Raw genomic sequence first — 14,339 nt, 5'->3', positions numbered from 1 at the left:
AGCCTTATCTAGACTAGATATATGACTACATATTTGGACTACTAGTGTGCTACTATTAAGAGACTGAAATATTTCTATGGAAGTCTACATGTTTCTTTATATAGCATCTTATAACCCTCATAACCCTCTCATAACCCCAACTTCAATTTTCTTGTTCTATATTTTTTGTCACAGGAAGAACAGTGCTGGCTACTTCTTGAATGAAAGGACAATAGTAGAAAGAAACTAACCCCCAGCTAGTAGAGCAAAAAGACACAACAGCAGCAATAAGAAGATCTGGGAAGCTGGTCTGAGCAATCTGGAACCCAAAGGGAAAGATACAAGACTTGAAGATGGAATTTATTGCTCTTCTTATCCTGGTGGGGAGGGTCATGAGGCTAAATCCAGGAGGGTTTTGAGTTCAAGGCTTGCTTGGACTATACAGTCCAAAGCCAAAACCAAAAACCAAAAATACCTTGCCACCTTCTGAGATTGTTCATTAGTTTCTTGGCTTCCCTATGTAAAGTGAGGTATAAAGAATCAACGATGATACCTCTCAACAAACTTTAATTCACTTTGACATTTTTTCTATACATAAGTCAAACCACAAAATAATAAGCAGAAATCCAGCAATTTTCATTAAATGGTCTACATATAGGTATGGCTATTTGTATACTCAAATGGATGTGTCTATAAACAATCTTAATCGATGTTTGCAGTGAAGATTCTAAGATACTAAAATATTTCTAAGTATAAAAAGTCTATTTTTGGTATCTATGAGTTAGTAAGGCAAACAAGCATATATTTTAACAATTCATTTTAATCTATCAATAGAATGCCTGCTTAGCAAAAGTAATATTTTAGCAGACAGAATCAGAGATGAAAAGACAATTTCTATTGTTAAGGAAACAAAATGGAAGATACTTTAGTTAAATAAGATTTTATGCCAGAGAAAGACAGCATAATTGTTTCTGCTCCTATAAGATTCAGAAGTTTAGCACGTTTCTCTCCCAAGTACTGATAGTCATCAGTGATAGGTATTAGTAAATTAATTAGTTGGTATTCTCTTTATAGGTCTATTATGAGCAATAACCATTTAATTACTTTAGGAAATGTGCCTCTGCACAGTCATATTGTTAAATTTAAGTTCTCCTTCTGAACACTCATTCTCAGAACTAGCTAAAGAGATTGCTAACGTTTAATTAAGAGGTTATTCTAGAATCAAAGACTCCTTACTTAGAATGAATATTTGATTTACCTAAACTCTTTCCATGTTTTTCTTCTTTTTATAGTATATCCTACACCATGAATGATAGAACTCTGGAATAACAAAAACAACAACTACATTTTTACATATCTATAACTGCTGGACATTCTTCCTTGAGTCAGAATCTGCTTTTTTATAACTCTCACTTGTCAGTCTAAATTCTGACCTCAAGAGGTACAGAGAACAATGTCTTCCAAGTAACTCTTTTGAGGTTCAACATCCTTAATATATTTTCACAGTCTTTCATAAGAATGATTTTATGTTTCAGTGTCCTTTTGGTTACCTTACCTGGAACAATCCCAGTCTGTCAACACATCTTTTACACGTGTTAACACAATTATCATCTAACCCGCATAAAACACCATTTGTTTTGAACTATTTTTAGTCCAAGATTTCATTTGTTTTCTTTTTTTGAAATGAGTTTCAATAGATGACTCACAGTGAATTCTAATTCTGCTAAAATAAGAAATTTCTATTTATAAAGTTAAGTCCTTTTCTCTTGTACTATAGAGGGCACTATCATTGGTTGTGGCGAACAGGGTCTGAAGCTCCTCTGTTTGAGGAGTCACTCTGGCATGATATAAAGACCATTACTCCTACAGGTGCTAAAACTACTTATATATAAGCAATGGGGCACAGTTATTTGCTTGACACATAAGGCGGCTCAGGAAATGTTAGTTTTTCTCTTCTTCATTGAATTCAAAACATCTATTGAACATAGAGAAATGTGTTTGTTTCTCTGAAAGGAACTAGGGCTATACATACTTATAAAAGTTAATTGTGTGTATATCAAGGGTTATGAGATGAGAAAAATCAAAGCAAGAGTTTCACAGAACAGATATCTAATTTATCACTCGAAGAGCCAACTCCACAATAGGGCTCTTAAGAATTTGCCACATATTCTTAATGAAAATATGCTTCTATGACCTTCCTACTAACCCAAATTTAGAAACCATGCTGAATTTCCTATTCTGCTTACTGTCCCACAAAATAAAATTTTGCACATGCTAAACTGTCTTTAGCACATGCTACAGAGATCTATTAATATGGACATACAATTACTCATTTAATAAATAATTTTCTATTTATAAGTTACTAAGGGAAAATGACTTAAATTTCAAAGTATCTCTCATCAGAGGGCAATTTGCTGACATGTTATCAAAGCACTATGGTACAAAAACATCTAAGCATCAAGTTGTTTGGCCCAAATCTCTTAATAGTATAAAATTTGAAATTCAAGATAGTATTTCCATCTGTGCAGAAACCAATGACATGCTAGAGATGGCATAAAAGAAAAATGAGGCAGGGATTCAAATTAGACAGTATAATAAATCAAATAGTGAGCAGAAGAGCAAATTGGGAAGTAGTCCAAAGGTGACTGCACTTTTAGGTATGTAAGAGTTCAATAAGGTGAAGAATTATGGGAGGACAGACATCAGTGCTAGAGATTGAGCCCAGGGCCTTGGGCACGTTGGGCAAGAGCTCAACTGTTGAGCCAAAACTCCAGCCACTGTGATGTTGAATGTGGCAGGAACTATGTCTTAGTTTTCTTTGAATTCCTAACAACTAATACAATACACTTCAGGAAATACTAAATAAATCCACAGGGGAAAAATAAGATCAGTATTTTCTCTCCAGGCTATCTATCTACTTTTCTTAAAAAAAAACAAAAAAAACTCTGTTCCAAAGTAGCACTAACTCATAAAAGCAAACCAAACTAACTTTCCTAATTTGGAGGCTTAGGGCCACAAGTATCTATTTTTCTTCCTAGTTTCACTGTTGTATTAATTTTCCTTCTTTGAGACTTTCTCCTTGTTATCTGTTGCTTTGCCTTTCTTGCTACTCTTTGCTATTGCTAACTACAGTAGTAGTTCAAAAAGGAATTTACCAGGACAGAAACTAACAATGAATAAAAAGAGGAGATTAATTCCAGTAGTCATTAGGCTTTTCTCTTCCTGTTTTTGTCTCTTTCAGGATATATACAAGAAGTGTGAGGGCATACTGGTCTTTATAAAGATTTTAACCCCAGTTTACTACTCCTTTCATCTATATTCCATCTTGTAAATCTGGATAGACACAGAAAAGAAAAAAAGTTTCCCTTTGTCCTTTCCTGTGTTCCTAAAAATTCTGTCCAGTAATTTTAAGAGTTTTCATTCTTACAATGTATTATGTACAGAATGAGCTGTCTGATTTCCAGTGAAACAGAGAAACCTGGCCCTGTAAAAAAAAATGTCTTCCAAATAATACTATTAGTACTAATTAGTACTGTTAGTACTCCAGGCACATTAGAAGTAAAATAGGCCTTTTGGTACTGAATGAAGGGGTTGCTGCACATATAAAATCAATCGATTTATGAGGAGGGGGTTTACAGATTACAGTTATAAACTAAACACTGAAATTTATAATTTAAGGTTTGATTATCTGACTGGGATTAGTATTTCTTGTATTTTATTTTCCACTGAAACAGTAATGAATATTTTCATTTGCAAATGTACTTGAAAAGATTGATGCAATATTAATTTAAATCTTTCAAATATAAGCAATGTTTATTGAACACAATTTGACAAACATACTGTTTTTAGACAAATTCTAAAATATCTGCTATAATGGAGACATTCAATCAAGTACACAGTCAAAAATTAAAATTATTTTCATGAAAACCTAATTGGCAAACTGAAGACAGGCAGAGTTTATTAAATTGTTTATAAGTCTTACAGTTTTTCTTTTTTTTGGGGGGGGTCACTCGTGGGGCTTGAATTCTGGGCCTGGGTGCTGTTCCTCAGCTCTTCAGCTCAAGGTGAGCACTCTACCACTTGAGCCACAACACCACTTCCAGTTTTCTGAGTGGTTTATTGGAGATAAGAGTCTCATAGACTTTCCCTAACCAGGCTGGCTTTGAACCACGATCCTCAGATCTCAGCCTCCTGAGTAGCTAGGATTATAGGCATGAGCCACCAGAGCCTGACCTACAGTTTCTTTTAAGCTTATTATTATGTGAACACTCCCTATCGTGAAGTGTCCTAACTGCCAGTTAGAGAAATTTCAGTTAGACAAATTTCTAACTCTAACACGGCTATTCATATATTTTTAACATCATTTGTAGGTCATACAAAATCAACAATATTGGCAGCTATGGGTAGCTGAGGAGAAACATATAAGAAACATATGTGTCTATATCATCATGTACCAAATGACTTCAAGGGCCTTAAATGGCCTACAGGCCAGACATTCCCTACTGCTGTTCTAAGATATGTAAGGTTTTTCAGATGACAGGCTAAATGTTGAGCTAATTTTCTGGAAAGAGGTTAAAGAGTTAAATTTATTAGAAAGCTTAAATAAAGTGGGAAGGAAGGAAGTACCATATAACCTGCTTTGCCAAGGACAGTCTTGATTTACAGCAATCACAGGGTAATTAAGGTTTTATACTCTCAAAAGTATCTCAATTTGAATTCTTATTCGTTCTGGTAAATGAGTGGAACCATTATGGAAATCAGTATGTCAAGTCCTCAGAAAATTAAAAATAGAACTTCTATATGGTCTAGCCATACCACTTTCTGGGTTCAGAACCCCAAAGAATCAACTTACTATGAACATAATAAACTTATAGAGATAGCTGTATACTCATATTTATTGTGGAACTATTCACAATAACCATATGATGCAACCAGCTGAGGTGCCCAAAGATGGAGAAAGAAAATGTGGCTTATTTTTTTACTTAGTCATAAGAATAATAAAATATGCTGTTAGCTGGAAAATGGATAGATCTGGAGAATAAATCATCACATTAAGTAAAATAAGCCAGATCCACAAAGACAAGTATCATATTTGCTCTCATTTATGGAAACTGGAAGAACACAACACAAAACAAAACAACTAAGGTCATGAAAATAAAAGGAGGACTACTAAGTAAGGGGAGAAGGAAAAAAGGGAAAGGGAAAGGAAGAGAGGGAAACAAGAGGGCTGGAAATGTGGCTTAGTGGTAGATGCTTGCCTGGCATGCATGAAGCCCTGGGCTCAATTTCTTAGTACCACATAAACAGAAAAGGCCAGAAGTGGCGCTATGGCTCCAGTGGTAGCCTTGAACAAAAAGAAGTTCAGGGACTGTGCCTAGGCCCTGAGTTCAAGCCCCAGGACTAGGGGGAAAAAAATAAAGGAAAACAAGAAAGATTAATAGAAGGGTGAATATGATAAAAAATATATTATATATGTAGAAATGTCATGAGGAAGTTCCTTACCATATACAATATAATATAAAAAGCTATCCTAATTTGGGTGATAATAAAGTATATAGTCACCCTACTTACTTTAAAGTAAAAATTATTAGATACTCCATATATACTGAAAGCCAAGAATTGAAATGGATACAAAGAAATGTAATACATGTTTTCTGTTCTCATTGTTTAGAATTAGTGGGGGACACTGAATAAAAATTTTAGGTTAAATAGTAAATCTTTTAATAATTTTAAAAGTACAACTTGAAGAAATAACAAAATAACACAATTATTTGATAAGTTGTCCCATAATTGGTATTATGAGCTTTCAGAGAAGACAGGGATTACTTTCTACAAACAATAATATCACAGCATTATTACCATGTATTGAATACTTTATAGGCTGTCACGTGTGGGTTAGAGTATATTATTTACATAAATTTTAGTTAACCCTCAAAATTATCTAATAATAATTAACCAGGATGGGATTTTTACTTATAAGAAATGCACTTACAGAAGTTAAGTAACATGTGCAAGATCATATAGGTAGAGGGCTAGGATTTAAATTCAGGTTCTCTCTCTATGTGTGTCCAAATATTACTGCTAGTGTCTCTGTCTCTATTTCTCTCTGTTCAGAATAACAGGAAATAATTGTCTCACAGTTTTGAAGAACAGAAGTATTAAATGTTTGTAAGTGTGGTTCCTTCTGATGGATGTGCAGGAAAATCTATTCTTTGCCTGTCCTCTATATTTTGGTTGTCTCCTGACAATCTTGGGAATTACTTGTCTTAAAAATTCCAGCAAGGGCTGGGAAGGTGGCTCAGTGGTAGAGTGCTTGCTTTGCATGCTTGAGGCCCTGGGTTTGATTCCTTAGCACCACATAAGCAAAAAGAAAAAAGCCGGAAGTGGCACTGTGGCTCAAGTGGTAGAGTGCTAGCCTTGAGCTGAAATGCTGAGGGACAGCGCCCAGGCCCAGAGTTCAGGCCCCATGACCAGACCCCCCGCCCCCAAAAAAGAAAATTCCAGCAAGCTGTATATGTCTATCTTCACATGACATTCTTCCTGTGTCTATGTATCTGTCTAAAATTTCCATTCTTATAGATAGCAGTCATGTTAGATTGGGACCCATATTAGCCAGTGACTCATCTATTGGTCTCATCTTCACATATGATGATTCTCATCAACTGAGGACAATTTTTCCCTCAAAAGATTTTTGCTGATGTCTAGAGATAATTCTAGTTGGAATAAATGGGGATAAGTATAAGTGGGCAGTGAGTAGTAACTAGGGCTTCTTTTAAAATATGAAATAATTCACAGGACAACCCCTTATCGCTAAGGAAATGTTCAGTAAAGGAAGATTATGACAAGTATGTTAAAGGTTAGAACTCAGCTCAATCTTAAAGTACTGGTAGCATTTGGACAGACTACAGTGGTGGTGACTAGGGTAAATTCTAGGTAGAGAAAATAGTACTGAAAAGTTCAGGAGCCAGTGAATAAGTTCACTTTAAAAAGACTCAAGGGAAGCAATGTTGGAGGGGATAGACTATAGAAATCTGGCCTGAATTCACTGAAGGTTTGAGGAGAGAAGTAACATGAACAATCAAATATAGTAACAGTAGTCAAGAAGTTAGGACAAACAGACAAGTTAGGAAATGCTACTGCAACAAATGACAGTGTTCAGTGTTTGTGCTTTTATGCACTGGTAGTGAGAAAGAAAGGAAGAAACTACAGGCATGTATACTATTATGTGTCATACTTTTTTGCTGTTGTTACAAATGGCAATAAATTACTATTCTTACCTGTAATGCACTGAAATTGTCCATCTTCTCTTCTTATTGTAAATGCTTCCCCAGGGTTAACTTGTACCAGAATAACCTAAAATGAGGAAAAGAAGGATTATTCAAATCAATAAAAGAGCACATTAGTATATTAAAAAACAAAATGTTTCTAGAAAGCAGATGTAAGCTATTTCACTTTATGGAACTGAGAAAAATGGAGAACACACACTAATAATGTTGGTTTATTAAAATGAGTTTTTCCTAGGTAAAATTTAGGCCAGAAGTAAAGGGAATAGAAAAGGAAATAGTAGGGTTGGGGGAATGGCTCAAGAGCTCAAGGCCCAGAGTTCATATCCCAGTACTTGGGGGAGAAAGAAGAAAAGAAAAAGAAACCAGTGCAAACTTTCATCAAAATGTCAATGAACTTCACTCAATAATTAAACACAGAGTTAATCCAGAATATTTAGATTATCTGTCAAGAGTTCATCAGTTGCCAACTATTGTTTGTCTAAAGTATAAATTGGTAGGTGAGCATGAATTGATACTACTTGAATGTAGTTAAATCATTTTAAGAGATAAACTAAAATTATATCAAGAAATAAACTAAATTAATAAATATTAATAAAAGAAAATTACTAGAAACACTTAAACTCAGGGAGGACTTCGAACTTGCTAGGCAGTTGTTCTACCAGTTGAGTAACATCCTTTATGCTTTTTTGCTTGTTTTTTTTCTAAATAGGGTCTGCCTGGCTTGGATCATGGTCTTCCTATTTGCAATTGCATGACAGGCATGCAACACTATGCCTAACCTCCCTTTCCTTTTTTAAAAAAATTGGTTGAGATAGAGCATCACAAACTCTTTGCCAAGGCAAAGTCCTGAAATCCTACCTTTTAAGTAGAGAGGATTGCAAGTATAAGGCATTGTATCCAACTCTGAGGATACTCTTCAAAGGTAAATGGCAAAAAATTAGTGCCTGGAAAAGAGCTGTTTCTTTCAAGCATCTTATGCACCCTGTCATATCTCTCCTGTTTTCCTAATAGTTTCTGCTAACCTCACGAGTCAAATTATAAGGATCCTGGACATACTAGAAAAACAGGTTTATATAAAGACACTACAAACTTTAATGGTAAAATGCTAAAATATAATTATTCTTTTTTTTTTTGTCGGTCGTGGAGCTTGAACTCTGGGCTTGGGCGCTGTCCCTCAGCTCTTCAGCTCAAGGCGAGCGCTCTACCACTTGAGCTACAGCGCCACTTCCGGTTTTCTGGTGGTTTATTGGAGATAGGAGTCTCACGGTCTTTCCTTCCCCGGGCTGGCTTTGAACCGCGATCCTCAGATCTCAGCCTCCTGAGTAGCTAGGATTACAGGCGTGAGCCACCAGCGCCCGGCTAAAATATAATTATTCTTATACATAGTCTATATAACTGTTTTACCAATAAATGTAAACTATAGGTCAAAATAATCTCCTTTATATATAAATTATATTTTAAAATCATTAGTATCTTAATAGTTTCAAATACAAGCTGTTTACAATTTTGTTTTTTTTATTCTATTTGAATCATAGTATTCTCTCAAAATACAGATAAATAGAGGTTGGAGGTGTGGCTCAAGTAAAAGAGAGCTAGCCAAACAAGTAATTCTAGCAAGCATCAGACCCTGAATTCAACATCAGTACTGGAAAACATCACAACAACTTCTCTGTCTCCCCCAACAGAAACAAAATAACAGGTAACTAATAGATTTGATAATTCTAGAGATTTGATTATTCTATAGTAAAACCAATCCATTCAATATACCCTTGGTATCCATGGATATATGATTCTGAGGAGACTGTTGAGGAAAACACCCAAATGTTCAGAGAACATGGAGTTCAGTACACTAAAAGTTCTCACATTTACCTATACTGCATCTACACTAGGTCTTAATATCTGTAAGCTGAAACTGCATGGAGTAGGCTACATTACTGTTACAAAAAATACAGTTGTACCTATTAACACTGCATACCAAAACTACATCTTATTTTCTACTTTTTATCTTAAATACTGCAGATGTCTGATTCACTTTTCCCCATAACACTGCCAAACTTCTGCTAAGATGTCACTTTCAGCAAATCTAAAAATTTCACCCTATCACTTAACACATTTCAATGCCCTTTGAGGCTTGGGAGGATGTCTGGAACTTTTACCTTGTTTCTTTTGCCTTTTGGACAATGTACTGTATTTTTAGAAAATGAAGTATAGGCAAAATACTCAGCAAATCACACAATGACTTAAAGAAATCTGATGATAATGCTGCACTCACTGAAAGCTTCTTATTAACTGAGAACATAATACTTGCATGAGAATTTTTGGTTTTACAATTTATTTTTTATTTCATTAATGAGTTAACTAACCAAATAACTAATTTACTGTTTTTCACCACAGGTGAAGGAAGTCAGTAAATATAAGCTTACTGTAACTTTAAGTTTACAAACTAGTAAATTTCTAGTTTTAATTCACTGACAGAACTTATACTAAAAAAAGTCATCTCATTCCTTAATACTAATTACATAATATTTAGATTAAAATTATAAAATTAGATTGAAGTGTTAACTCATAAATACATACGCAACAAAACCACTTCCAGAACTTAAGCACTTTACTTACTGTTGCTTGCATCCTTTTCAATTTTCTCATACAATTGTTTCTACCACAGCTACCAACAGCTGCTCTAAGATTCAACTGTTTCTGCTCCCAAAGTTCCAATTTGTTCCAGTTCACTAAATATGAAGGTAATTTTCACTGGCAAACTGGACTTCAAACTGTCCTTAGTCTAATATGGCAACTTTTACAAACTTCATTCTGGTAGCATCTTACATTATTTTACAATGGTCCAGTGTAAATGCATGTAGAGATGGGATGTCAGAGGTACAATTGATTATTAGAATACTCATCAACAGCCACTTCCAAGCTTGCTATCAAATTAGCCAATGTGCAGTAAGGATCTATTGTACATGAATGTATCTGGTTACCATAGTAACAAATAAACAAAGAACAGCAGTAGCATCTGATTCTGGATCATCCAATGTCAGTTAACAAATTAGATTTTAAGAGTAAACTGTTTCCAAATATATTTCATTATAAAGCTGTATATTTAGTTATATACTTTTTGTCTCTGCTCTTGGAGAATGTAACTTTACATTTACTACATATAGATAGATATGTATGTAGGTTATATATACTACATGTAGATATCTATGTAATGAAGTAGACAGCATCATATTTAACAACAATATATCCATAGAAATGATAATCTACTGGTTTAATTGACTCCACAAATTTAAACCATTTATCAAAGACTAGTAACTGTCTTACAATAATTTATTTCTGGATCATTAGTAATCACATTTAAATTATGCAAACATATAAAAGGTAAATGCTTCTAAAATAATTTTAACTGAGACAAAATCCAGACTATAAAATTTGTCCTACAGAGTACAATTTAGTAGTTCTTAGTATACGAAAAGCTGTACAACCATCAGCACAGCAAATTTTTAAAGTTTTGTTAATTAAAAAAGAATCTTTTATAAACTTTCACTACTAGTTTCTCTCATTTAGCATATTTTTCAGATTTATCCAAATTGAAGCACATATTGAAGTACTGCCTAGCAGTTTGTGGCTAATATTCTATTGCATATATATATATATATATGCAATATATGGACATTTAGAAATAATCTGTTATCTATTATGAATGCTACTGAACAATTTTTGCACGGACATATATTTTATTTCTTTTGGGAAAGGAACTTTGGCCCCTATAGTAACTGTCTGAGGAATGTACATTTTCATTCCTACTACTAGTATGCAAAGTTTCAAACTTTTCCACATCTTTTCAATAATTTATCACTTATTATGTGACTACTGAAATTACAGCCATCATAGTAAGTATGATAGAGTATATCATTGTGGTTCTGACATCATTTTCCAAATAATTGTTAAAAATCTTTTCATGTGCTTGTACACAATTGTTAAATCCCTACCTTTTAGTTGGGTTGTATTTTTATCATTGAGTTATAAGAATTCTTTATATATTTGGAACACAAGCTCCTTATCAGATACTTGGCTTGTAAATATTTCCTGCAATTATTTGTCTTCTAAATTTCTTCTTTCTTATTTATTTTTGCATCATTATTCTAAGTGAAGTACTGAAGTCTCCAACTATTATTTTTTGTCTCTTTTCCTTCAATTTTTTCAATTATCACTTCAGATATGTGGAAGCTCTGTCTGCTGTTAGGCCAAATGATCTCTTTTTTCACTATAAGGCTTGTAGTAGCTTTTCATTCAGGACTTGGATTTGAACTCAGGGCTTCACACTTGCTAAGCACTCTACCACCTTACTTTTTTTTTTTTTTTTTCTTGTTGGTCATGAGGCCTGAACTCTGGGCCTGGGCGCTGTCCCTCAGCTCTTCAGCTCAAGGCTAGCACTCTAACTTGAGCCATAGCACTACTTCTGGCTTTTTCTGCTTATGTGGTGCTGGGAAATCGAACTCAGGGCCTCATGCATGCAAGGCAAAGCACTCTTCCACTGAGCCACCTTCCCAGCCCCCATTTGACCTATTTCATTAATCCCTCTTTTTTCTTTTTTTTTGGTTGGTCATGGGGCTTGACTCAGGACCTGGTCACTGTCTCTGAGCGCTTTTGCTCAAGGCTAGCACTGTACCACTTTGAGCCACAGCTGGTTTTCTGATGGAGCTATTTTATTTCTGGTGTCAAACTATTTTATTTATTGACTAATTGGAGGTGAGTCTCACAGACTTTCCTGCCCAGGCTGGCTTTGAACCATGAGCCTCCAAAGTAGCTAGGATTACAGGTGTGAGCCATTTCGGCTGGCAATTATTAGCCTTTTTTTTTGCATTGGTCATTTTTGGGATGGGTCTAGTTTTATGCCCAGGCTGACCTGTACTATGATCTTCCTATTTGTGCTTTCCTTTGTAGCTGGGTTGACAGGAACATGTCATTGTGTTCTCTTGTAGCTTGAGATCATAGGCATATTCCATGATGCTGACCCTTTGGTGAAGGTGGAGTCTTATGAACTTTCATGCCTGGGCTGGCCTCAAACAGTGATTCCTCCAGTCTTTATTCCCAAATAGGATTACAGGCTTTTTAAAATTTAAATTACAGCATTTTTTAAATTTAAAGTTAATTTACTTGGTATTAGTTTTGCTTCATTATTTTGGTTATAGTTTGCAGAGAACCAAAGAGCAGTTTTTTTCCTAAAAGAAATTTTTCCTAACTGGGCTGGGGGTTTAGCCCAGCGGAAGGGCGCCCGCCTGGCGTGCTCAAGGCCCTTGGTTCGGTCCTCAGCCCTGGAAAAAAAAAAAGAAAATTTTCCTAACTATAGAATAGCCAGGAGTTAATTTAATAGAATATCAATGCTTTTGTTGATGAATCCTAGACTATATCAAAATCCACAGCTATTATATTTCATTGCTTTAAGGTATTTCTTTCAGAGTTTGATAACTCTCTTTCATAACAATATATCTTATTAAAGTATTATAAAATATTTAATATTTCTATTATAATTTTTTAGTAGCTTGAATTATGTGAAAATATTCAGTTAACTGCTCAAATAAAATAGCTTGCCAGTTAGGCACTTAAAATAACATGCTAAATTTTATTTTTTGGAAATATATTCTTCAATAACAAATGAATTAGATGATATTGATCCCAGTTATTCAGTAAGAATCCTAATATTGTTTTGTGCCAAATATAAAAATCAATTCTAGCTTAAATTCTTTAGACCTGTGTTTCTTAATGACATTTTAGAAAGCTTCTTCCTTTTAGAGTACTTTATAATTTATACCCAATTTGTAAGCCAGATTTTATTTTGGAACAAGAATTAACAGAGAATTTTATGCAGAGATAGTACTTGAACATGAACGAAGTTATTTTTTTTAGCGTTGCATAGCTGCATCTTTATCATAAAATTAAATTCTCAAAAGGCAATAATACAAGCAGATTTTCCAATGTGAATCTAGTATATAAGGCATCTTCTGTTTAAAAAAGCTTATAAATAACACCAGAGCTTGAAAAATGTATTTTCCCATGAAACGCTGTTAGAAACCGCATGGTATAACCATATAGGAGGGGAAAAAACCTCCAGCAGAAAAGAGACTAAAATAATGGTTATATTCTAACCTTTACAAAAGCTTCTAAGAAAGAGGAATTTAACAGAAACTATTTTAATTTTCAGGCAAACATAGAGATCAGTGTTTTACATAACAAATTTATGATTGAGGGTCTGGACCATAATTCTGGGGCACAATATTTTTTTGGGGGTCCGGTCGTGGGGCCTTAACTTGGCCTGAGCGCTATCCCTCAGCTCTTCAGCTCAAGGCTAGCACTCTACCACATGAGCCGTAGCGCCACTTCCGGCTTTTTTCTTTTTGCTTATGTGGTGCTGAGGAATTGAACCCAGGGCCTCAGGCATGCAAGGCAAGCACTCTACCACTGAGCCACCTTCCCTGCCCCTGGGGCACAATATTATTGTCACAAAGATATGGGTTATTACTGCAGTACCTTAGTCATCTCAACTCTAAAGTTTATTAAATATTTATAGCCTGATATGCAAGTTATCAATTTTTTAAATACATGTATTCACAAATTTGTAACTTTTTTTTTTCATTTGTTTGGGAGATAGTCTTTTTTGGGGGGGTCCGGTTATGGGGCCTGAACTCTGGGCCTGGGCTCTGTCCCTCAGCTCTTCAGCTCAAGGCTAGCGCTCTACCACTTGAGCCCCAGAGACACTTCCGGCTTTTTTCTTTTTGCTTATGTGGTGCTGAGGAATTGAACCCAGGGCCTCAGGCATGCAAGGCAAGCACTCTACCACTGAGCCACCTTCCCTGCCCCTGGGGCACAATATTATTGTCACAAAGATATGGGTTATTACTGCAGTACCTTAGTCATCTCAACTCTAAAGTTTATTAAATATTTATAGCCTGATATGCAAGTTATCAATTTTTTAAATACATGTATTCACAAATTTGTAACTTTTTTTTTTCATTTGTTTGGGAGATAGTCTTTTTTGGGGGGGGTCTGGTTGTGGGGCCTGAACTCTGGGCC

The 14,339-nt window shown here is 34.9% G+C and overlaps 1 protein-coding gene across 3 annotated transcripts in view; it reads right to left on the bottom strand.

The window, feature by feature from the left end:
* Positions 1-14,339, bottom strand: part of Fndc3a (fibronectin type III domain containing 3A) — a 118,102-nt gene that overhangs the window by 73,752 nt on the left and 30,011 nt on the right. For all 3 annotated transcript variants that reach the window (XM_013009434.1, XM_013009443.1, XM_013009446.1), the window contains exon 3: positions 7,257-7,332. In XM_013009434.1, the coding sequence (XP_012864888.1) occupies positions 7,257-7,332 (76 nt within the window). The remainder of the gene's footprint in view (positions 1-7,256; positions 7,333-14,339) is intronic.

Source organism: Dipodomys ordii, unplaced genomic scaffold, assembly GCF_000151885.1.
Source record: "Dipodomys ordii isolate 6190 unplaced genomic scaffold, Dord_2.0 Scaffold1, whole genome shotgun sequence".
In the NCBI taxonomy this organism is placed as follows: Eukaryota; Metazoa; Chordata; class Mammalia; order Rodentia; family Heteromyidae; genus Dipodomys; species Dipodomys ordii.
This window is presented reverse-complemented; position numbering and strand designations above follow the sequence as displayed.